At 36.5% G+C, this 25,860-nt stretch overlaps 1 protein-coding gene across 3 annotated transcripts; it reads right to left on the reverse strand.

Annotated features, from left to right (window-relative positions):
- Positions 1 to 4,119: 4,119 nt before the first annotated feature.
- On the reverse strand, positions 4,120 to 25,409 carry LOC106177090 (receptor-type tyrosine-protein phosphatase kappa). 3 transcript variants are annotated; one of them, XM_024077269.2, is made up of 35 exons: positions 24,728 to 25,409; positions 18,975 to 19,136; positions 18,367 to 18,576; positions 17,556 to 17,762; positions 17,101 to 17,298; positions 16,615 to 16,833; positions 15,958 to 16,140; positions 15,393 to 15,698; positions 15,132 to 15,217; positions 14,667 to 14,892; positions 13,954 to 14,171; positions 13,421 to 13,490; positions 12,998 to 13,104; positions 12,674 to 12,860; positions 12,355 to 12,463; positions 11,550 to 11,799; positions 11,273 to 11,333; positions 10,962 to 11,055; positions 10,719 to 10,822; positions 10,354 to 10,520; positions 10,146 to 10,233; positions 9,793 to 9,869; positions 9,558 to 9,594; positions 9,312 to 9,409; positions 8,888 to 9,007; positions 8,539 to 8,699; positions 8,194 to 8,329; positions 7,722 to 7,871; positions 7,168 to 7,267; positions 6,699 to 6,772; positions 6,300 to 6,434; positions 5,949 to 6,080; positions 5,474 to 5,631; positions 5,146 to 5,281; positions 4,120 to 4,690 (listed from the first exon to the last, which is right to left on the reverse strand). In XM_024077269.2, exons 1-35 carry the CDS (start codon positions 24,795 to 24,797, stop codon positions 4,613 to 4,615), a joined length of 4,914 nt encoding a protein of 1,637 aa, XP_023933037.2. In that variant the 5' UTR covers positions 24,798 to 25,409; the 3' UTR covers positions 4,120 to 4,612. The 3 variants fall into 3 exon arrangements, with proteins under 3 accessions (XP_023933037.2, XP_023933036.2, XP_013415222.2); XM_024077268.2 differs by having other exon boundaries at positions 5,949 to 6,077; positions 10,719 to 10,825; positions 24,728 to 25,408; XM_013559768.3 differs by having other exon boundaries at positions 10,719 to 10,825; positions 24,728 to 25,408.
- Between the last annotated feature and the right edge of the window lie 451 nt (positions 25,410 to 25,860).

Consider the following 25,860-nt stretch of genomic DNA (forward strand, 5'->3'; position numbering starts at 1 on the left):
GGCAAACGTGAAAGCGCGTTGGTAAATCGAGTGTGCCGCACTCCGGCGAATGTTGTTTGGTCACTTTTTGTCTTTTCTAACACAATCATGTGATTGCAATCTACTTACCTCCCATACTATCACAGTATTGTTATTCAAATATTATTCAGATCTGACATATTCCAAGTGACAAGTATTAAGGAAGGCACAATGTAGGGCAGAAGGTTTGAAACGTGGCGACAATGCTCGAGGATAAAACATATTTTCAGCAGCCCCTGCTAAAATTGGCCACAACATATCGTAAGTACGTCTTGTATGTTGTTTTTCTCAGTGCTGTAACAAACACGGGAGCAACGTTTTCTGGAAAGATTGAGAACTTTCAAAAATAACCCTTATTTCACGTACTCTCCAAAGTTTGTAATGTAATCACCGAGTAAAGGATATATTGTGTGTGGACTGTGTCTGAGCTGGGGTGCAGCTGGGAATACCTTCAAGTTGTGGATTTTGTGAAGACGTTTAAGTATATACAAATATATAAATTTCGCCCTTAAATATGATTAAGAAATATTTTGGTTCATTAACCTTTTGAGGGATAATGTGCCAGCCACTGTTGCTCAAAAGAAGAAGCACAGCACAGTGAAACACAGTGCACAGATGTCATTGAAGGTACATGCATGCATTGTCTGGGTGATTTCCAATTGATGGAGACAGAGCCAACATCCAGATCTCCATTCTTTGGACCATGGTAACATCAGATGTGGGAGAGAGTGAGTTTTTGACAAAGATAGACCAGCAACTGGCTGTTGAGAAAACCACTTTGAAAAGTCAAAGAACTGCAAGGCTCAAGGTACAATGTATGGACATTCCCTCTTTGCTAGAACAGGCAATATAGTCAGATGGGCTTGAAAGTGAAGGTGAAGTCCAGTACATTTTAGATGGTGTGGCGCTTCTTCATCACACACCTTGGACTGTTGGAATGTGTTGCACACCAGGGAGCTAAAGTGTAGCATTACAAAGGGATCATCTTGGGTGTCCCCTTTACTAAGCTATGGTTCTGCACACCTAGTTAGATCCAATTAACAGTATGAGCACAGATGAGACGAAGCTGAAGAGTGGAAAAGAAAAAATTCTTACCAACAAAGAAAACAAACAGGTTCATTTATTACCTTGGTGAGAAGTTGGAAGGTGTTGGAGTTAAAGTAATCCAAGTTCCAGGTGATGAAGACCGCCATATTCCATTTAAGTAAAAAAAGTTTATCTGAAGCGCACATCAAATGATCATAATCTCCTGAGCCTTGTCCCAAAGCCATAATTGCTCGCAATGTCATTTTCTTGTTTTTGAAGTGAAACCTAGGTCATCCCTGGTGAAGACAGTTAGGTACTGATTGACTGGTCAGTTATTTTTAACTAAGATTCAAATGGAATAAGCCATTGAATTAATGTGTAGGGACAGGATAGCAATACATTTTAAGTAGGAAATAATGTCGTTTACCTCAGGCAAGTTTATTTTGGTGCATGAATTGGATAAAGAGCTCCTTTAAAATCATTTTATTTAAGTCTTTATGTCCTGGCCAATCTAGTACTACAACAGAAAGTGGTAAAAAACCATAAATGTACTTTTGAGCTTATTTTTACTTCAAATTTGGTCATTTGTAGCCGCCATTTTAGTTTTGGCGGCCATTTTGTATTTTGTTGAGGCTATCTGCATTTGATTTACTTGGAGAGAAGTGGCAAAACATCCCTTTATGCATTTTGTACCCTTTTAACAAGCTTTTGTTGAAACCACCGGGAGCAATTTTGCACCTACTAACAGTAGATCTATGTGCTGGCGGCCATTTTTGATTTTCCCCAAAAAATACCTGTTCCACTACTTGGATTTTTCTAGATTTTTAATATGATCATATGGACCACTCAAAGACTCAAAAAAACCATACTACAATTTTTTTGCAATTAGTCCCGGGTTAAACCATTTTTTTCTTAGACTACATGGCAAATTTCATAAACGACAGAAACACGAAGTCTTCACAATGTGTAACTGCACATACTGACTCTAGCACTGTGGCATAAATAATTTTCTTTTGTCTTAATTTTCAGCTAATTTTACTCGTCAGCGCACTGAAAAGACGGAAAATGTGTACCAGAATCCTACGGAGGAATTTCAACAGTTCAGATGCAGCTATTGATTACGATGATAGCCATGTGCATATGAAATAGAAAGTAACATCTCTTTTTAAACATTTAAAGGTACACTCCATGATATTACCCGTCAGTGGATTTTCCCTGAAAAATAAGAAAATTTTTCGTACTTCCGAATTTTTATCTATCTCCCTTTTCACTTGGATTCGACCTTTGGTAAAATATATAAAGGTTGATTTGAGCTAAACATTACTGGTCAGTCTTTATAACAGCGATCATTTTCCTATAAGCTCCAATGGAAATATCAACATCAGGTACGTTCCATAAAAATATTTAAGGGGTTAAATCATTGCCAAAAAATGAACTATTTTGCTAAATGTAGGCCTTTATAACGTATCGACCCCCTATAGCTTACAATATCTAGTAGTATGTCCTTTATTCTATTTGTCGGAATTAAGGTATGGTCGAAAACAAGCAGCTGATTAGATTTCAATCCTTCACGTAGTGTTTGCTTATTTTTTGCCGGGTGTCTCTTCATCACTAAACACCGGGGTTGAGTTTATCAGAAATTTCTGAATTAATGTCCCATGTTATTTTAAGTCGGCTAATTTTCAGTTTTGTTTACATATTTAAAAAAGGTCTATGAGTGGGATTTAGGAAAAAATTACCTGATTAGATGCCAGTCCTTCACATCCTTTTTGATTATTTTTGCTCGGTATCTCTTCATCACTGAAAAATGGAGTTGGGTTTATTAGCGTTTTCTGAAACCCCCAAAAAACTTTATATTCCGGTTAGTTATTTTGATCGAAGTATTACTGAATAGGTTCTTCTTTTCTTATAGAAACTTATTAAGTCGTTTGAGTAGCAATTTTCAAAATGCATAAAATATTAGATAATTACTTGGAGACGGTGCCCCCTTTTTGTGTAGACACTTAGTCTATAATCCCATATATCGTGTTATTATAGAAATTGCTCTTAATTGAGAGCAAAATGTAGTTGTTAGAAATTTTAACATTTAAAAAATTCAAAATATCTTTGTTGCGGTTGTTAATATCTGGACCGCTTGCATCCATTCCTTGGTCTCTCAGAACTGAAGAAGTGACATGTCTTTGTCAGTTAGATTCTATTAGATTTTTTTTTTTTTTTTGGGGGGGGGTGAGGAGGGAGGTTGGTGTGAATGCTTTTCCTTCTCAATAATCACAATTATTTGAAAAGTAGAGCTTCATTTATTACAATTTGCTACAGAGAAAGAAACATGGGACGCATTATTGTTCCACATTTTTCAAAATATGGCAGAAGAAAATAAACTCCAGACCCTAACCCAACCCAAATTGAAACGGCCTTCTGTAGGTCACTAGCTATCCTAGCATGGTCCACTGCATGCTTTTAAATCTGAGAAGTAAAAAAAAACTAATACCGCGTGCATGCTAATAACTTTATTCAACGGACCATAAAATCACGCAAGACAACGGAATTTTAATTCTGTGACGACCTTACTTCAAAAAGCAGGTGCTTGATTGCAACCTGCCTCTATTTTTTTCTCGCTTGCAAACAACGCCTTAACGAAACACTTTTTGACCAGTGGAGAACTTGTGTGAAACGATTCCTTTTTTTTTTTTTTTTTTTTTTTTTTTTTTTTTTTTTTTTTTTTTTTTGAGAGGCGTATTTTCCTCGCTTAGTTCAGTAAAGTATATTGAATACATGTACATACTGGTATCACTGGCTTGTACAGGCTATGGGGAAAGGAACATAAGGATAAAAATACATAAAAAGTACACGAGTTTTTAAACCATAACACGTAGGTCACAGATGTTGGGGAATTGCTTGGTCTTGTCTATCCACTTGTTATACTGTATCAGATTCTAGGAACAAGAGGGTATCTCATGGGAGAGGCGTGTGTTAACAGGCGTGTATCTGCTGCGCTCTCCCCTGGATTTTTAAGTGAGTAAACTGCTTCATGCATATGGACGCAATACGCGTGTAACACTCTTTGACAACAATGCATAAGGTTTAAGATTTCATTAAAATAGTTCGCAGTTTAATTTGGAGTATTCACAACCGTCCGTTTTATTTTGGTATTTGCTGTGTTAAAGCAGTTTAAAGCATTTGGACTGTAAAAAGATACGACCCATTTCAGGTTAATTATCATTACAATCAATAGCAAAAATATATTCGCATGATAGCAAAATATACAATTTAAGGTCTTGGATAAAATAAGTTTCAATATCAAATAATAATATTACACAATGGTTATTAGGTAATGCAACCAGTTGCAAAGGTATATTAATAATAATAATAATAATAATAATAATAATAAACAAGAAACAAATGTCAAAGCAAAACTTATCAAAATGTGCGTAAGATATTCCATTTTGGGAGCATTCTCGAAAAGCTCCTCAACTGAAAAATTAATGCTTGGTGTCCCAGTACGAATTGCACTTTAAATTGCAATTGCAATATTGCAGAATTCCATTTGGGTTGAAGACAGCAATGGGACTCATGCCTGAAAATTGGCATAGGTGTCGAACATGTGGATATAATCATCCACGCACTCGTAGCAGAACTTATATTGGTCCTGTAAGTAAAACAATTTGGTTAAGTTAAACAAATATTATAATGACATACAAAACAAATAAATAACATAGGGACCATTCCCACAGATATTTGGATCGATCTATCTCCCTGGGGAGTCTCACTAAATTGCTGTCAGCTTAACCGGCTTAAATGTCTGTCCCGCCTACTAAAAGCTGTTAGGGAGTTATTAACTTTCGTGCGCGCTCGGCTCCCTCTTGAGCTGACAGCAATTTATTAGCGTGAATCCCCAGGTAATTAGGTCGATCCTGATGGATCGATCTAAGTATGGGAACCCAGTCATAGTTTCATATTGATTAAATCCATTTACATGAAAAAGCTGCATGTTTAGATCAAATTCAGATGGTTAATTCATCGCATCAAAATGAATAACAAGTGCAGAAGCAGCTAGTCCTTGCAAACTGTTCGATCATAGTATTCACTTTATATGAGCCTCACCAAGCTATCCACAAATTGTGGTCTGTTGATCCTAGTTGCCTTTATTGTATGGAACACGTCTACCTCTTGTTCTACTTTCGTTTTCTCCACGATTCGCGACACAGCACAGAACAACCCGCTTTGATGAGCACCATTCCTGTAAAGAAGGATTACTTAAGAGGTGTATCCGGCTTCTGGTATCTGGGCATATGTTTAAAAATCAGACACAACTTGATTCAAGTTTATCTTTCACAAATTAAAGGGAAAGCGAGTTGTGAGCAGAATGAACAAAGGTTTGAATAACTGCCAAATCTTATAGATCCTGGAAGCTAAATGAATAAAAACTTACATGCAATGTACTGTAATCCTTGTATCGCCACTTTGCTGTTGCCAATGTTCTATTTCATCTATTAAGCCAAGGAATGTCGTCTTAGATTGTGGCACTGCATCTGAGGTCTTCCAGTCATGATACTGAAACTGACAGATCCTTTGGGGAGCATCTTTGGGCTAATAAAAAACAATATAATTTCCCATTATATTTTTTTGTCAATATTGTTTTCTTGTATTAACACTTACTTTTGCCACAAAAAGGTGGCAATGGGTAAGGTATAATTTTTCAAATTGCGAAAAGCACCCGGTTGAAAGTTACTTCAGAAAGATGAAAACGTATATGCTTCAATATATTCTTCTTTTCTTTGCGTTAGCCAAGCAGGTCTAAATATTGTAGATTTAATACTCTTGTAATGTTTTGTCAACCTGATGGCAGTATTACCGTTGCAGGTTCTATTAGGATCGATCCGATATATTACGAAACATTTACATACCCGTTCAGAGTTATTGAGTTTGTATTCCCTCACTGAAAGATGCTCTGAGGGAGCACGGGATTTTACGAACTCCACGGTGAAGTGCCCGTATGTAGCAGTTCCCGTCTCTGGCCAATACACTGCGACAGTCTGCTGGAAGAGTGACATATATCAGTTGTTGTAAAGAAACCGCGTGTTAACACAGCTGATAAGATTCACTTAAACTGTTGTAGGGCCTGAGTCTGAGGTTTAGTGTGGAACACACATCCACTAATATCTTCCACATACTTCTCCTCTCTTCTGTTTTCTAGTCTAATAATCTAAATAAATAAATAAAGATCCAAAAAACACATATTAGCTATTGCCGCTTACCTCATCATCTTGAATAATCTCGTTGAGCATGACAATGGTAGCAGACCTCTGGTCGTGTATCATCCTCCAGAAATCAACCACGGTGCTTGGAAGCGGCATCTGCGTCACGATATACGCGTCACAACGCCGGTGACCCTGAAATAAATATATACGTCCACCCTTTGAATATTACTTTATACAAAGGGCATACTCGTACTACAAAATTATGGATACTTCTAACTCAAATGTATATCGTTGGGATCAGGCCTATTCCATGTCCAAATACAGAATAATAATTCTTCAATTGTCAATAAAAATAGTAACATATAAACATAAAATTTCAATATTAATCACATAATACATGTACTTATTTTTCTGCGTCAATTTCTTTATTGCCAAAACAGTATAATTCTTTCTTACGTCTACAAACACTGCATTGATGTAATCGGATGTTTGCGTACTATTTATCTCAAGGTATGGTCGACAGTGGTTAGCTGGAATAAACAAAAAAAAATTGTGAAATTAATATATGCTGTACTGCGTAATCGGCCTTTTGCTGCTAAAGAAACATTCTACTTAATAATGTAAATGTATAGGGGGATATTCCCGTTTCTGTTATTCAATTCTTCATTTAAACAGGCTTCTCGTTGTCCCTTGCGTGAATATGGTAAAAATTAATCGTTTCTACAGAGACCCAGGATTTTTAATGATGAACAAATTATGTTTTGATAAAGGCTAGTTACAGCACGTTTCGTATCTGTAGGTAAAAACACATTAAGTCTCTTTACATTTTATTTATTCCATATCAAATTTAATTCTAACTAGTAAAATATATCAAACAGTTAATTATAACTTCATGTCGGTCTTCCAGGTCAGAACTTTAACCCACCTGGTACTATATTCCTAACTCTGTTCTTACTGAGATTCTCTTCGTTAAGTGCAGTTTTGGTCTCTTCTTGGTCGATTTCAGGAGTCATAATTTGAAGAACCTAAAAGTTTCAAACACTTGTATTATCATTTCGTGAAAGAGGAATCATTGGACCACAAGTAGCAGAAACTCTTTATCATATAACCCTAAAAATATGACGGACGTAAACAGTCGAGCATTTGTTCTACCTTAGTTCCCAATATCTGCCCTCTTATTATCTAGGGGGTTCTCTCTTAACCCTCTAGATAAATATTGTCCTAAATAGTGTTTCGCTAGGTAAAAACTGTAATACTTGTTTTAAAATTATTATTTAAAAGCCTTAAGAAATACTGCATTAGGTGTATCTTAGCCAATTTTGATACGAGTTAAGAACTAGAGGATGCTGTAGTGCTTAGCTTTGCCTAGATGTGTTTTAACTTCGTACTTGTGATTATTATGCATCTGACTAACCAAGTTGATTCTAATTAAGGTAAAGAGAATCTGGATGCACCCTACAATGAGAACACTAAACTCGCCTCAAACTGTTCCTCAAGTTTTGTGCTACTTTCAGACGACCCTTTTTTCTTCAGCTCTGCATAACGTTCAGCGAATTCCTGGACAGGAATAGTAGTCTCCCCGCACAGTAACTCCTCTAGCATGGTGTAATGAAGAAAATAGTACTGTTCCTAAAAGAAAAAGAAAAGAAAATATTGGATCTAATATCTGTAAAAAGGAAATCCATGAAATCCATGTCATAGATGGTGCACGCAACAGAGACGCCAAACATATCGACATATCGTTTTTAAGTGACTTAGGAAATGCAGGGAAAAGAAATAAGTTGTAGGCCTATAATATTTCGAAGTGAAAGATAAAGAACACATTCAATTAATTGTCGACAATATACTTCCTCTACAACATAAAACTATCATTTCATCTAAGGAGAGTATCGTTTGAAAGTACGAAAAGAAACTTCAGTGTAATAAAATTATAAAACGATAAAAAACTTACCACTGTTTGAATCATTTTAGGTCGTGCTCCTCGCATGAGCTGCACAAGCTGGAAGATGTTGATTTTACCCTCTGCTTGGGCTTGGTCCATGAGGTAATCTAAGGCAATAAACGTGCCTGTCCGCCCCACACCAGCACTGAAAAATGAATTTTAAAATAAGTCTTTTAAAAAGTGTTGGACACCTTCTGATATATTTATTTAAAGCAATTCAATGTAACTTGGGATTCCTTTTGCAGTATATCAAATTGATGATGTTGGCTTATTCATGGCAATGTCGAACACCAATAAATCCTATTATAAAAGATACAGAAATGATAGATTCAAAGCATGTATCAGAATACTTGCCTACAGTGAACAACGACAGGTCCCCTCCTTTGAACCGTCGTCTCATATTCCTTGATTTTCTTTCTAAAAGTTATTAAAGATGTTGGATCGACAGGGACGCCGTGATCCGGCCAACCCGTGAAGTGAAACTGCTTTAGGGACTTTTCAGAAGACTCTCCTGTCTGAAGGAAAAGGTTTGCACAGTACCAACACTTAGTAGAATGTTTTTAAAAAAGACGTCATATAAAATTACCTTCATGATTACGTTTACCAAGAAGATGATGACTAGCATTAATATAATATAATATAATATAATATAATATAAAATGGGTACGGATCATTCCATACCGTTATCATTACAAGTAATTACCTTTGTTATTTGGAATGTTCTGATGCTAAAATCCTCGTGCTCTTCAACATGCATCGATATAATTGTTATTTCACCATGCTGTACGCTGCCTTTGTTTGGCCAATACTCAGCGCTTTTTGCCTACAATAGAGTGGGAGCACATAAGGCATCTTTGCAGAAACCAAAACTTAAGGCTGATACTAGACAGAAATCAGGACAGTGTGCAATGCACATACTCTTTCTGAATCACTTTATTTTGCATAATTAAGTCTGCAACATGATGTGCTTTAAAATCACACATGTATTGACCAACATCAATTAAAGTTAGTAGGCAATACATAATGCACAATTTCAGAATATGTGCGCTGATAATATATTGATGTACAGTGTTTGTCTGATAAGTAACATGTGCTCACGGTGACAACCCTGACATAAAACGCCTTACTTTTGCATTCTCCACTATTCTTGTAACCATGACGATGAGAGGAGAGTCCACCTGCCACACCATACGCCAGAAGTCGTTTACTGTGTTGGGCTTTGGACCTGGTAAGATATAAGGGAATCAATTAATGCACAAAAATATATAATGAGAAAAAAAACGAGCTTCCAGTCTTATCACAAAGTATTTCTAACATTTTGTATCAGACTATTTTAATTCCATCTCACAATAGAAGCAAGTCGGAATTCTTACCTTGAGCGGCAATGAAAGCATTCGATCGCTTATATCCCTGAAAAATGTAAACAAAAATATTAAATGGTATGTAAAGCTGAAACAAGAATTGTTGTATTCAACAGATACAGGTACGTTTAGTAAATCAAAGCACGTGTTACGTATGGTAAAATAACAAATTTAATTCACCTGTCGTCGGTGAAGACGACATTTACATTCAATTTAATACAGATGAATATAAATCGGAAACACTTACATCTATGTAGTTTGCATTGATATAGTCTGACTGTGGGTCATCAGGTAGTTTGTCCAGAACAATACGAGAGTGATCATCTGGTCAAGAGATGTATTTTAATATTAAACAAATGTAATTTACATTATTCATAATTTTTGTTTGCTTTATTAAAGTTTCTACGTGAAGGAAGTTTAAACATCAAAGCTTCCCTGAAGCATATGAAATATATGTATATTTGAACATTTCATTTTATCTAAGTTGATTTTTTACATTATTGTTTTATCTTTACAAAGTAAGGTAGGCCCTGTTGGCAACATGCTTTCTACTTTGTTGATAAGATTTACCATTTTATAAAGTTTTTTATCAAAACTTACATGGTAATATGTTTTTAAATCTGTTTTTGATATTGTTTTCAGGCTTCCTCCCTGCGGTGCAAGCAGCCTGTAAATCTTTGGACAATTTCTGAAAAAAAAGTTAATGTACAAATAACTTCAACTATAATATTGATAATGTAACTAGACACACTATAAACATGGAATTCAGACGACCCAGAAAGCTTACAATAAGTAAACACCTATTTACCTCATATTCTTCTTTCATCAATTCTCTGGTCTTCCACAGCATTATGTGCATTATCTGGTCGACGGGAATATCGGTACCTTGTTCCACGTTGCCGTAAAGCGGCTCGGCATCGGTATACAAGACTTCGTTGGTAACCGGCTCGTGCTTTTTCTTTGGGCTTTCTGGATCTGGAAATTTAGGTCAGGACCAAATGTTTTAGAATTAATTTTGGAATGAGTCTACTGACACATCCACGCTCTTTTACCATTGTTAAACTGTATATAAGAATAGTTTAAAATATCAAATTTTATTTAGTTGGAATATATTTGAAGCTTCAAGCGTGTCCCCAGGGTTAATGATTCTTTATAGGCAGTTACGTTTCTCACCTGTAATATGTTCAGTGCTACTATTTAAATTATCGTCTTTAAATGCTGCGTTCTTGAAAGGAATCTCTTCCCTCGATGATGGTTTCGACATTTGTCTTCGCCTTCTTCTGAAACAGAGAAAATTTATTACATATTGTCCGTATTTCAAAACTTTGGTTCGACGGAACCCACTATAAATACAATACAACTGAGAATCGAGCAAGTACAATTTACAAAAACAGCATTTTATTTAGGTGGTCTTACTTCATAAGAATGACAGCTACGACGATGACAATAACAGCGACCAAGACCACGGCAGCTATCACTCCGCCTATGACCCCTGCGTCACTAGATGGCGCTGAAAATAAGAATCGGTTTTGAACAATGGGTGTATTATTATCATCCATGTATGATAATTGAACGGTGATTGGCAGGCTCAATCCGTTAAGCGGGTTAATGTCACTCTTCCATCAATCCTATCAATATAAGTATTATGTAAGATTTAATTATAGCCCCAGAACGACTCTGAATCGCAATCACAAAAAATCATGGCGTTCACAATAGTATATATGTACCTGTTTCATCGTTCTTGGGAACAAATCCAGACAAAAGTCGGCTGTAAGTCTGTGCTGTTACCTGTAAGAATCCAAGTCAGTCACGGATTACAAGGAATTTCAATGTGTCATAATCTAAATTCTAGATTTTCCTCATAACTGTTTCATTTACTTTATTGACAAAATGCCTGTTTCCATTTTCTTCTATTTTGAACATGATTAATTTATAATTTCGACCCACTTCAATATTTGTGAACAGTTCTTGCTTACTGTAGCATAAATCCAGTCGTTAACCTACCCCATCTATACTCGATAGGACGCCAAAGTATATATCATAAGTTTGTCCTTCAACCAAAGGCGTATTCTGATATCCTCCATATGTTTGATTATCGCCGACAGTAAATTCTGCCCCCAGTCGAGTGCTATCTACTTCAGCTGTGATGTAATAATTCAAGTTTAAATCCATGGCCTCTCTATACGACGTCAGGTTTTGGGTGTTGCCGTTGACGTCTCTTTTACGGCGGCGTGACATCAGTTCAACAACTAATCTGTAAGGGCGATAGATACTATAACAGACTTTCGGATTTCAAGATACAAGGAATTAAAACTTAACAATGGCATAAAAAAATTCCTGGTGTAAAATCTATCAAGAATATAGACCAAATGCTCGCCTTTATATTTTACTGACTTGTTTATGTTTACACATTAAAGTGTGTCCCTCAAAAATATTACTCCTTTCCGTCTAACCTTGACAAATGACTGGCTACTGAAGCCGACTGCTTCATTCCGCAATGTGCCTGTCAGCTTCTTTCGTATATTATTTAAGCATGAACGCTTATGCTGTGGTTTAATGTTTTTATGACAACCTAAAATTATTCGGACCCTCGTCATACAAAGACAAGCATTAATAATCCGCATTTGTTCACAAGTTAGAAGAATTTGCTTTCAGAATACCCTTATATAATTTCCCAGATATATGAAAACCAATAAATGAAACATATTTTCCACACTAGATTAAAACAATCAGACATTAAAAAACATCGAAATCGCTGTTACAGTTGGATTCAGCTATCCTCAAAGTTACATTGTAAGGTCACACATGCCTGTACTTATCTCCCACGCTGACATTCGGTAAAAGGACAGTCACGGTCGATCTCGTTCTTTTCCTTGGAGTCCTTGAGTTTCGAAGTGATTCATCATCGATGACTGGAGCTAAAATCATACCCAAAAATTTATAAAACTCGCCTGAAGCCTTATTCAAACCTCAAATTTCAAACTTTTTACACTTTTTATTGTTCATGCTTTTGTCTTGTTAAATAAAAATCACCAATACAATATGTACCTCCTATACCTGTATGTAATTGAGTCGTTGTTCTAATAATTAAAGTCATTATTACTAGTGTCAAAACACACGATTCTTACGAGATGGTGCCGTCCATATAACTCTCGTCGTGTAGGTTCCGTATCCCACAGATGTCCTTGCAGCCACCCCACAAACATATCTTGTGGACGGTCTCAAGTTTTCTACGACCTGCTGTCTCAGTTCGGGGCTGTTTGAAATGTGCGTCTTATTTGTATCGGATGGTGAGTTGTATACAGAGCATATTATCTGGAAAATTTTAACCATTAATTCAATAATATTATCCCAGATTTGTGTTTAGAGCGAAACGAATTTCAGAAATGGTCTCACGTTAATTTTTATTCAATCTGCCACCATTTTAAGCAACCGAGAAAATTATGTTTTACCTTGTAGCCCATTATCCTTCCATTCTTTTTGATCGGTTCATTCCATCGCAACGTCAGGGACGAATCTGTTCTGCTGCTGTTTTCTAAGTTATTTGGTTCTCCTGGTCCTGAAAGGAATATGCCACTGATTAACAATTCAAAAAAAAAAAAAACCCACACATTTTGCTTCTGAAATCATTTTATTACGTTATTGAATCAGTTAACCATATAAAAATGAATCGTTTAAATTCCTTTAGTAAAAGAAATAGTAATTAAAGAAATTAAAGTTTTACGAATGTCTTTTTATCTTAAATCTATACTAAGAGTACTTAATCTGTACTCAAGGTGCTTTTATTTTTTAGCACTCAGCACTTTGAAGATTAAACAGTATGAATGACACTCAAAATATACGCAGAAGGGAATGATAATTAGTGAAAAACATACGGCCTTCAACTGTCACAGCCTGAACCAGGTCACTGTACTGTCCCGGGCCTCGATTTGTAGCAGCTCGAATCTGAAATAACAGAACACACTAGGTGAATTATGCCAAATATCAAATTCATAAAAAGGATTTTTTCTTTTCTGCTACTACCGATACTACGAAAGAAAATGAAAACATGTGGGAGCTGATTCTCAGCTGAAAAGGAGAAAAACACTTAAATACAAAACACAATTGCATCCATATACTACAGTAAGAAAAATACAATAGTCCTCACATTAGGCAAAATAATTTTCAAAATGTGCTAAAAGGTGCACTTGACTGAAAGCCGATAAAAATGTCATTTCGTTTTTCAATGCATCGCCGTTGGAGAACATCCACCATGAACATGCCATGGCGATTACGAGCAATTCAACAAACGCAAAAATAAAGAATTAATTATCTTTGAACAATGAGCCAGGGGCAACAAACAATCACAAAAACGATAACAAACAACTTAAAATTATATTGTATCCGCCCTCTTAACTCAAGAGCTTACCTGTATAGCATATGTTACATTCGTCTGTAGATTGCCTATGGTTCCTCTAAATGTGGTTTCATTGAAATCAACGACTGTCTGCTGGCCGCCGGTCGCTGTGCTGTACCTGACGTCATACCTTGTGATTCTGCCACCTGGCGGATTTGGTTCTGACCATGATAATTCTACGGAGTCACTCTGCTGGCTTGTTATAGTAGGAGGAGACATTTTGGGGGGAACTGAAATAAAAAAAAAAAAAAACACGCCAAGTCAAATGGACAACTATCTTTATGTCATAAACGAGAACAAACCATTACACGCACATTAATAATTACGATGGGTGGACGGTTAAAGGGATAACAGCTGTTCATTTTGGCCAAAAAATTAATTTCTTGGGGTAAACAGCAATTTTCCCATACTTACCAATGGTTAGTTAATTAATCCATTTCTACATTCAAAGTTAATCCCTGTTTTTTTTTTTCTAAAAAGTTTGTTAATAGCCATCTATGGATGTCACGTGGTCGGATGGCAAGCACATATTTAAGATTTATTGCTATTGCTGTCGTTTTTGTGGTAAAATAGAATATATTATATTTCTACGAGTTGTTTACAATGTATTTATTGTGAAATATAGATCTCATACGAAGAGTTGTTATCTCTTTAAGAGAGAGAGAGTGTCTGTATACTCAAGAAGTTATAATGAGATCTCATTATAACTTCTTGGTATACTTTACCTCCTTCTGGTGTTGTAGCATAGAATGTGCGGCTTGGCCCCTCGAGTCCCGCGTTATTAAAGATGCTAAGGATGAGAGTATAGTTACTGTAGGGGATCAGATTATACATAGTATAAGTAGGGTTGGTGGTGTCATTCGGTCCTATCGTTGAAGAATCCCCTTGCCTTTGATACCTTACTCGAATTTTCTGAAGAGATTCACACCTAATTATTGCTGAATCTATTCCCTGAAATAACCAAAAGAACTCAATATCAGCTGTATCAAAAATCAAATGAATGAATAAACAAACAAATTAATTAATTAAAATTATCCTACCGCAAAGAGAGAAAAAATGAATTTTTTGGGCAAAGTTTTGTTTAACTAATATTAGTTTTATTATTCGTATCCGTGTCACATCTTTTTGAGATAGGATTATTTACAAATTAACAAAAAAGTTCATCTGATCATTTTGTAAATAAATTTTACCTGGACTGTATAACGGATACCTGCAAAAGATCCGTCGCCGTATAAACTTGCCAAAATATTGATTGGTTGCGGTGGAATTAGCGGGACTGGAATAAGAGGTTTTGTTGAGGTTATAAGATATACCTACATTGAAACATAGCATAAAAGTCTTGCCTTGGTTTAATTGTTTTCTAACTCTAAGTTGGAGACAAAAAATGCGTCACTTTACAAAACAATTAATGACCGGCATCATGAACATTGCGATAAAAATTATCACTTTACCTCCACAAGTCTTAAACGTGGCGCTGGCACTTGACTTTCCTTCCCGCTCTTCCTCGTCAACAACAATAACTCGGAACCGGTAATCAGTGTACTGGTTAAGATTTGAGACTGTAGTTGAAAACTGGTTTCCGGCATCTTTCCTCTGCCATGCTGAGCCACTGCTACCGTCTGATTGGTACTCCACAATATATCTTGTGGCACTTCCGGTTCCTGCGCCTGTAGCAGCGGACCACGCGTCCCAGGAGATGGTCACAGTGTCGCCTGTTCGAGAAACTTTACGTGGAGGACCTACCAGACGTGGCACCTCTGAAAAAGAAAAATTAAAGAGGTTTAATTAATCTTGTTTTATCACTAGTATATTGGGGTAAAACAGAACGCAGGTTGGCGTTTTAGAATAATTTTTTTCTCAAAGCAGGAACGCGATTTCATTTTTTGTGCCATTTTTTTAATTGTCACTGAATAAAGTCATAGTCACTTCATTTGGAAAACTTATGGAGTGAATTGTTAAGTGTAAAAAAGATCAAAAATTAATATTCTCAAATGTGACATTACATCATAATCATACCTCGAAAGCAGCCATTCCCTTTCCAGTGCGGCAAGCAGGTAGTGGGCACTTGGCATCCATGGTCCTTCCAGCCTGCTCCGCACCCGCTGCTACACTGCCCCGTCACTGGGTGGCACACTTCATTCGACAGCTGACACTGACACCGGTACTGACACTGGGGTCCAAAAGCACCGTCGGCACAGGCTGCAAGGAAGAAAGAAAAATCTATAAAATAGCTGATATCGTTGATGATTATAACTCAGAAAACCCTATTTATTTTCATAGTATTGAACTACATTAAAAGTTTCTTCACAATAACAGCGTAAGTTAGAGTAGAGTAATTTCCACTCTGATATTTTGCAGAAACTAATTGTTTTTGGTTGTATTGCAAAGCTAATGGATCTTAAACTTACTTTTACTTATTTATAATAACTTAGTAAATGCCGTCAATAAGCGAAAACGATCCGTAATAGCACCACAACATGGGTTGTTTTTTGTAAAATTAATGGGATTTCTCTAAACGGTTAAATGATACAAATTTGAAAATTTATATACAAGCCATAACGTTATTCAGTTATATTTTATACTTTCCAATAAATAAATAAATAAATAAATAAATAAATAAATAAATAATAATAATAAATAAATAGATAAAACAATTTCTTAAGAACATTTTACCCTGGTATTTGTATCCCTTGACCAACACTTCGCAAAGGGTTAAAATGTTAGTTGCCCTGAGCTGAATAATCAGCACCTGGCCCACGAATTGCTGAACGCACGTTAGTTCCTCAGCTTGACCATTTGGTACTTGGGTGTTGCGGGATATGCATAAGTCGTAGCTTCCGCTAATTGAGCTATTCCGTAACCTGATGTCAAAATAATTCAATCGATTTCCACCTGAAATAAAAAGTGCATTACTTCTACAGTGAAGCTTAAATTTTAAAAAAATATATCCGAATTGCCATTATGTAGTTCATATTTAAATGTCAATTTTACGCTTTTCTACATAGAGTTAGTGGTTAGTTATAAAATTGAAATAATTATTTCCAAGAGTTTTTTAATGCAATTAAGACGTGAACAAGGTGTCTGTTGCTTTTCAATTTCTGTGGAACACAATAAAAGTACAATGTAAAAAATTCCCTCATCTCCAAGTGATTTACTTACAACAGTCACCCCTGTTAACAAGAGTTACACTGTACACGGCATACTGCGCGCCCAGGTCTGTCCGCCACCATGGGGTGGCTTCATTGGCAGTGTGCGTGCATGATGAATGATAAAAATATGTGTCTAAATTGCCATCAACGGCCCGGGCCGATCCCTCTCCTGTACTCTGCTGGGTCAATTTCCCGTATGCTAGGTTATCTAGAATTAAACAACCGTTTGTTGGCTTAAAGGCATGCATTGCGGGTGAGAAAAATTCTTGGAAAATTCAGAAATTTTATCGATATCAGCCTATCACGAAGGCATACTCGATCCAATACCGTTAAGAAAGTATCATATTCGCTGAAATCTGAATGAATTACTGGCTGCGATCAACATCCAGACCTAAGCTGTATTTTTCATATTTCTTAATATTAAAAAACACTTATAATAATATAATAACTCTGACCAATACATACAAGGGTATTCATATCCCTTCACAATCACTTCACAAAGGCTGAGAATCTGGCCCCCAACTTTTTTAATCCTCACATATCGTCCAAGTATAGGCGGGTCAATTGGGAATTCCAAGTACGCCGTGGCGCAGGCATCGGCCCGGGATATCTCCCTACAGTTCGATGTGACAGTACTGTTCCCAATGCAGGCAAATACTAGATTAAAAGGACCTGGAAAAGAAAAATTAATTTGGAGATTTGTGCTGTAGACAAACGCTAACGCAAAGGGTTGGGGTTAAGTTTCGTATTATTACCTCCGCCAAGGATGTTATGTTTTCACCCGTTTGTCTGTCTGTCTGTTTGTTTGTCATCAACATAACTCAAAAAGCTATGGACCGATTTTGATGAAATTTTCAGGGTAGGTCGGAAATGGGTAAACATAGAAGTGATTTGTTTTTGGTGGTGATCCGGATCCATAATCAATCAATGATCAATAAAAATCAATCATCAATATAACTCAAAAAGTTATGGACCGATTTTGCTGAAATTTCCAGGGTAGCCCAGAAATGGGTTTACTTAGAAGTGATTAGTTTTTGGTGGTGATCCGGATCAATAATCAATCAGTAATCAATAATAATAAAAAATTGCTGCCTTGGCGGAGGTCTGCGCTCTCGGAGTGCTTTTCTAGTTTTAAATCATATGCTTGTTAAAAATACCAAATACAGAAAAACAAAAAGTGAATCCCTTAAAATAAAAAATTTACGGGATCTTCGCTCCTTCCTTTACTATAAATTCTTTCACCTTCAATAACAAGGCAAAAAAGAATGTCACTTACAAACACCAGAGGTGGGTTTCTGCACGGCTATTTTCCTTACGACGTGAAGTCCTCCCAGGTCTACCAGCCACGATGGGTCGTTCTGTAAGTTGGTCAAGGCGCAGTCACTCCCCTGGGTACTGTTATTTCCATCAACAGCGAGAGATGCCAGGAAATTTGAATTAGTGGTCGACTGAGAAGCTTGCTTTCCTTGCGCCAGATTGACGTCATCTTTTGAAAATAAAAAGAGTTTGTCTTAGAAGAACATTTGTGTTGTAATTTGTACATGAATGCAGCAACACAGTTTCTCGTGGTCATCAAAGAACATTACGGCGTCACTTAAATACATGTATAAAACTAACATATAAGCATGGTGTATTTATATCGGGTGGTTAAAAAAAGTTAACAAAACAAAAAAAACCTTACTAGTTTCAAATTTTCAATAACTTTATTAATTTTGAAATTATTGCAATGAAATTTGGAACATTTTAGGACAATTGTGTTTTTATAAATGCTGAAATTTCATGAATCTAACTTTCTTAATTTTGTAAAAAAAAAACTGAGTAGGTTACTTTAGATAAGGGCCACCGAGCATTATTACTTAGGGAAAGAGAAAAGGTGCATTTTACCGTCAGAGCATCCTATTCCCCATGGGTTATCTACACAGTTCGGCGGACATGTACCCAGTGTTTTCTGACATATCTGTGCCTGTTTACAGAAACAATTACTCTGGGTGTCACACAACCAGCCAAAGTATCCCTCTCCTTCAACGCAGCTTAATGAGGTCTGAACTGAAATTAGAAAGCGAATTTATTGAGGATTATCAGCCAGTGTTAATCCATTCTAATTGACGTGGGAATTCTATGTTGTATGTTGTAAAGCGAGAGTGTGTGATAAAAAATAAATGTAAAATAATATGCATGAAACGGGATATATAAACAATAATAGCTATATGCTGATAAAACCGCTCCACGCAATTTCATGAGGCAATATTTTAAATTATTTGGGTGACCCATTATTTTGCGGTATTCGCCTTTGTATTCAATATTCAGACGACATACTTAAGTTTATCTCAGAATAAGAAAAAGGTTCATTTGTTTTGAATCAGCCAACATACACGTATTCTACAAAGGTAGATGCATATTTAAGAACTTGACAGCAACCTTTTCTAATATACAGACGCTAAACAGTAAAAAGTCAGTCCCATAATATGTGCCATGTACATAAACAGGCAAATTCCACTACAGATTGAAAAAAATTTAACAAATTTATAACGTTTACAGTGACCGAATACATAAACAGAGTACTGTTCATCTGCAATCCAAAGATTGACTGCGTCTTTTCACTGAACTTATTATACAAGTTCGTTCTCAATCTGAACACATGAGCATAGGGTCAGCTCTTGTTTGCATCCTATGGAACAAACGTTGCTAAAATAAATTTACAAAAAACACACACACACAAGAACAAAACAATAGTAAATATAAACATATAAAATACAAAAGGGAAAGGTTACTTCTTTTGCAAAATAATCCCGTTATGCTGATTTTCAAAAAGAACCTGCATTTTAACCATAGAAAGCCACTTTGACGTGAAAAAAATACGGTTCGTAACTTACAGGGCAAATCTTACGACAATAGATATAAAAAATCAATTAATTTTATTAAAACTTACAAGTATGCTCATTTTCGAAAGGAAGATAAATTTAATTACACAAAGCCACTCAATAGATTTAAAGTAAAACAAAAGTACTGTTTTGCAGTAACAGTATGAACAAGAGACAACAAACAACAGCGACGACGACACTCACATGACACTGACAGACACAATGATCAGAATATATAAAGACACGTATAGTGTAGGAATAAGAAAATATGCATCAAAACAAAATATCTGCACACCGTTTAGCGACTCTCTATTTACAGATTTAAAGTATAAATTTGAAATTATGCTACAAACATTAAGTGCTAGGGCTCATTCTATCATGCCCTAAAGAGAGAGTCCGAAATAGAGTATAAAAACAGTTTCTCATTTGTGCTTCTTTTTTATAGGACTACTCTAAGTTTGTTTGTCGCTTTCAAGTATTTATGTAAGTATGCTTAAAACATTCGTATTACTTCCTACTTCACCTTTTGTCTGCAATGTACTCTATTAGTTGCAATGTCTTATTTTATTCTTCTCGGAAATAATAAACATAGACTAATAAACCGCCAACCCGTATCGTGTTTTAAATTGGTCAAGTCAGTCATAAAATAACCGTACACGAAATAAAAACTTTATAGGAAATTGCGGAGGATGGGGTTGTTCCATAAATTGCATCATAATCATAAAATGTTAAAGGAATAGTGAACTGGGATGACGCACGCATTCCAAATAAGAAAATGAAACATGTGTGTGTGTGTGGGGGGGGGGGGGGGGGGGAGGGTTGGGAATAACATTTGGGTGTGAACCGTGTGATGCTTGTTTCCACGTGATTCTGTGTCCTTGCACAGTTTGACCAATATTAATAAGCTTACATGTATGTGTTCTACTAGCTAGCACACAAGCTAGGTGAAAAGCGGTGATGGAGAGGAAAATGTATCTGAAAAACAACTAAGTCTGACCCGATTTCCATTATCCCATAGAGTCGCCTCGCATATTTCTTAGTGCTGTTGGAATAATTTCCCTGCATATTGTAAAAGGAGTGAAATGTTTTTCTTTTCATTAATGACAGTTTAAGGTCGTAAGATCATTGGCTCTGAGGATATGATGCATTTCTATATGACAGGTGGAGTAGAACCTGCCCGATGAAGCAAACATATTTAAACAAACTTCCCTCGTGCTGATAGCAAAGTTGAAACATAAAGTGTGAATGGATATAAGAATGCACCTCTTCTGTTTCCTTGAATTTGATTCACTGAATCTTCGAGGGCATATCGTAATAACCAACATCTGAGGTTTCACTCTAATTCCAATATCCACAGTTGAAACTATTTTAAATATTTTATGTCATTTATCTGAAAGGTGGATTACGGGAAAAGGAAACAGGAAGATGATAAATGTAAAAATAAGAAAAGAAGAGAAAGGATAACAAATACAATTTGTAATTTCCTTTCTAGCCCTCGTATCTCCCAAACGTAAACACCCGGATTTGACACAGGTATTAAGAGGGACGGGCAACTTTTGTTTAATCATACTACCGCAGTTTGATATTACAAGAATACATACATAGAGACATTATGTGACCGTGGCGATGTACGCTTTATTCGGTTTTAAAGGTGAAATGCATTTACTTTCTCTCAGTATGTATGTCAAATAATACACTGCCACCTTTTTTCGCAGACGCTCGAGGTGTTCTGGCATATATCGTTCGGATGAGTGTATTATCTTAGTCGTAGACACAGACACCTCCCTCAGTACAACCTACAGACTCACTGGTACAATGTATTAATCTAATACACGCATCAATCATAACAGATAACCCGTTCTCCAACACGTAATCTCAACAATCAACAAGCAAATTGTGCGTATTGTATGTATTTCAAGGGTGGGGGCTAAATTCCAGCGCCCCATCTCTACAAGGTGTTAAGTATTTCAAACATTCACCAGAAGGATTTTTCTGCATAGTGTTTTATTCAAGTCGGTGCTTTAAAACCACAAGCATAGTTTTCTGAATTTGATGTCTCCACAGTACTTCAGTGTAAGGTTACCGTGTTTAAAATATATCACTGGAATATGTAATCAAACACGCAAAATGAGATTACTCAAATTCCATGAAAAAGAACACTATAAATACACTTTCACCGAAAACGGTGAGAGATTTACAAGTTATACAGACATCAATCAATAGACAACACCTTTTCTTACATTTTTTCCCCATAAAAAAAATTAACCAGTAGTTAAGTGTACACGTAAACGTATTGTGGAGGGCACGCTGTACTTAATTCTCCCATCCATACAAGACGTAGATTAATTTATAAAATCCAATCATCATTCTTTTGTTTTACAAGTGCCGTGTCATATCCGCATGATGTACTTCGAAAATTTGATAGCAAATGCATTTAATGTTAACAGAACTGCATGTAGATATATCTTCAGTTAAGTATTAAACAAGTTGAACTGTGCGACTCATCTATAAAAAGAAATCATTCCAATCTTTACTTTATTGGCCTTGTGGTTAAAAGAACCGAAGGCGACATAACTGGTAAGCTTGTTATCTCAGCTATCAAATTAAGGGAAAGAAATCGATCTAGTAATCAACTGTCCTTATTCCATAGATACTCCAAGTGGCTAGTGGCTAAGACACCGTGCATTATTTCTGATTAGCTTTATACAGTTATGTGATACACAACGTTTTATGAATCTTCTCAAGGAATCAATGGGCACTGAACACCACGACGCTGACTGGCAGATGTATATTTCGGCACGATTAGGATGAGTCAACGTCAAAAGGCTGATAAAGCCCCTCGCAGTGTAGTGCAATGTTAATGACTTGGAACTTAGTGTGATATTAATTATATTGAAATTTAGAGATAATGGGTTAATCAAGCACGCCTTGCGTTATTCACCCTTCCAAAAAAAATGCTCAAAATCTTTTATTTAATAATCACGCAGCTGTTCTCTACTTAGGACGCACAGAAAACTCGATCTAACCTTGTTCTCTAAGACTTAAGGGATCTTTAGTTCTCGTTAGCTTTATTTATTCTTCTCTTTTGGACCAGAAATAGAAAACAGTTTGCTTTAAAGGAATTCAGACTCGATCAGGAGTAGTGGTCAACATCGGTCTTCAGTTTTCCTCTTCTTGACCATTCGCATTACCAGATATTTCCCCCGCTTCCTTTATGCCAGCCCCTTGTTCCCAGAGTATGATATGATATTACTGTATTTATTTTTTTTTAAATCAGTGCCAGTATTTTGTTTTAATTTTTTTTGTGCATTTTGTCAATGGAAATATTACTTTCTTACTTTATTCCATTTTGTTAGTTATTTATTAACATTATGTTTTGTTGTATACCAGTATGGGTTCCATTCTTTCTAATTTTTCTTTCTTTCCCCCTTTTTGTAAACTGCCCTTGTAAATATTTTTCTTTTGTTCTCTTAAGGAAAGCGTATAACGTTCCAAGCGAATCGCCTTCTTTTATCTTTCTTTTCTGAATAAATCTTGTTGAAAAAAAACATGCGCCTTCTACAAAGTGTCTGACTACACTGACTAGTAACGAAGGTTTATCGGAGTCTATAGACAGCCGTATAGACTCACTAGGAACCTGCATATAACAGTGTGTCAACCACTCCGATAAACAGTCACCAGTGAAGAAAACCACAGAAGTTTGTCTCAAAATTACGTTTATATAACACAACATATCATCGGTAAAACCCACAGATTTAACTTATACCCGGATATGGAGCCGAAGATCGGACATCGCTCCCATTGTTGACTATAGGCTTTATTATATGTGGAATTAATCCTTTCATGACCCGTGACCTCTGCTCACACCCATTATGTACATGTATGAACCACTTTGTGTGTAGTACAGTATAATGCACTATATAATATGTGGTATGTCGCGATAAATATTTAGGTATCCGGCCGCGTAGTTGTCTCTTTTATACATCTGTACTGGCTTGTTCTTTTTACGCCCAAGGGAGTGATACCACGGCATAACTGTTCAATATACAAGTACTAGTAGCATGATCAGTTTGGGGTTGCTTTATCCTGCTGTAGCTACGTCTTTTTGTGATTTACTTGAACTCTGTTACAGGACGTAAGGGGTACATGTACTAGTAGTCGCGGTCAGTGTATACTGTGGTCGCCCAAAGCCTTTGTTAAATAAACAATATACCAATCAGTACTGGACCGTTCAAGAGTGGACGTGGAAGGTTGGTGGCTCTTCGCCCCCCCCACCCCCCACCCACCAGCACACAAATACACGGACACTATGTCCAAACTGTGTAACAAAGAGAGTGTCGTTTTATAGATATATATATAGGCCATTATATATAAATTAGTGGTTAACTGTCATGAAGTCAGCGTGTGTGGCTAAAGACAATACACATGCCAAGCCATCTGCCACTGGCGGTACTCAGTATTTGAACACACTGTCCCAGACGTATGAAAACACTGGATCGAAAATCGATGTAAAAGACATAATTCGCCCATTCTTTAACCACTGCGAAAAGATTTTGTACAGTAACAGTGTTCCGAACTGACAAACCGTCACGAGATCATTGTCAACTTCTATAATACTGTGTTATTACTCCGTACAGTGTGTCCTTGAAGTTCCAGTGTACATAACACACGGGTTTCCATTATACTGGGACTTACACACTATGCTAAAATAATCAGTCATCAACCCTGAGTTCTCCTCGTCGTCGTGTCCAATTAACAGTCAATTAAAACACTTACCTTGGATTATTATGAATAGGATTAACAGGACTTCAGAGGAACCTTGACGATGCCGGAGTCCTCCGTTCATTTTCAATCAACACAGTCTATCACATGAGGGCGAGTCCTTCCTTGTCCAGTTATAGGTAATCCAGCGGCCAAGGGTAAATATACGGAGCTGTTATAATAAGAATCGTGTTTTGCTTGGCTTATCTTGAATAGTGTTGGGTCGTACGGTAGCGGTCACACCTGGATTATTCGGTGACGGAAGTAGTCTCCTCATAAATTAGCTCCCTCTCCTACCTGACTGTGCTGTAGCCTCGTGTGTAGTGAGCCCTCCATGGTTCAGCGCCCTGAGATTAACGCAGTGCGGTAAATATGTGGAGTCACTGGGCAAATATGCGTAATGATGATGAACAATATCATACAGTCGTGCTGTTTAATAAATAACCGGTTTATATACATACATGTATTCTCATGGCTTATTGTGCATAACCTCAGTAAGAAAAATTGATTTAAAATAGGAAAAATAAAGAAAATTAAAAACCCATAGCAGGTGTGGACCAGTGCTGAGGAAAACGATAATCCTTCCTTTTCCACCTTCAAAGCGATCGATTACATAAGACGCGTCTGTCAATCCAATGGTATGTCAGCGTCATGCGTCTCTCCATTGGTCACCCCATGTGCTGTTGCAATGGGTTTTTACACTAGGAAGTAATTGGACTTTTCTTGGAAGGCGAACTAGGCGTAAATTAGAAAAATCCCTAGCTTTTGTATTTAAGGTTGAGCATAACTGAGTGAATTGGCTGTGCATTAATCTATACTAGGGTACTAAACCTGTGGTATTATGAATGCTTCGATTGACATCCTGTTCCGAGTATATAGTATGACAGAAAGACACTGTCGGAGAGGAAGAACTGATAATTTTAGAAGTAATGAAATTCAGAACCACATGTAACTTGTTTTCAAGTCATTTTCCTGTTAAACTAGTAGTAAACACTTCACCGATCTACGTGTACGTGTGCCATTAATGGAATGATAACTGCAGGAAATGCAACTGCCAAACTTATTCTCTATACTGTGAAAATAAACTTTTATATTTCAATCAACTTCTGAACATCAAACGTTTTCTTCATTTCCTTTCTTTTTCACTT

The sequence above is a fragment of the Lingula anatina genome, chromosome 1 (genome assembly GCF_051362555.1).
Source record: "Lingula anatina isolate TDL-2025a chromosome 1, LinAna3.0, whole genome shotgun sequence".
NCBI lineage: Eukaryota > Metazoa > Brachiopoda > Lingulata > Lingulida > Lingulidae > Lingula > Lingula anatina.

Bases quoted from the DNA above. Each gene is read 5' to 3' on its own strand.
- LOC106177090 (XM_013559768.3), bottom strand. From the start codon at position 24,797: ATGAACGGAGGACTCCGGCATCGTCAAGGTTCCTCTGAAGTCCTGTTA. The intron at 17,763-18,366 runs GTAAGTGACATT...TTTCTTTTCCAG, and splicing joins GAAACCCACCTCTGGTGTTT to GTCCTTTTAATCTAGTATTT. The intron at 6,773-7,167 runs GTGGGTTAAAGT...TGTTTATTCCAG, and splicing joins AGTTAGGAATATAGTACCAG to CTAACCACTGTCGACCATAC.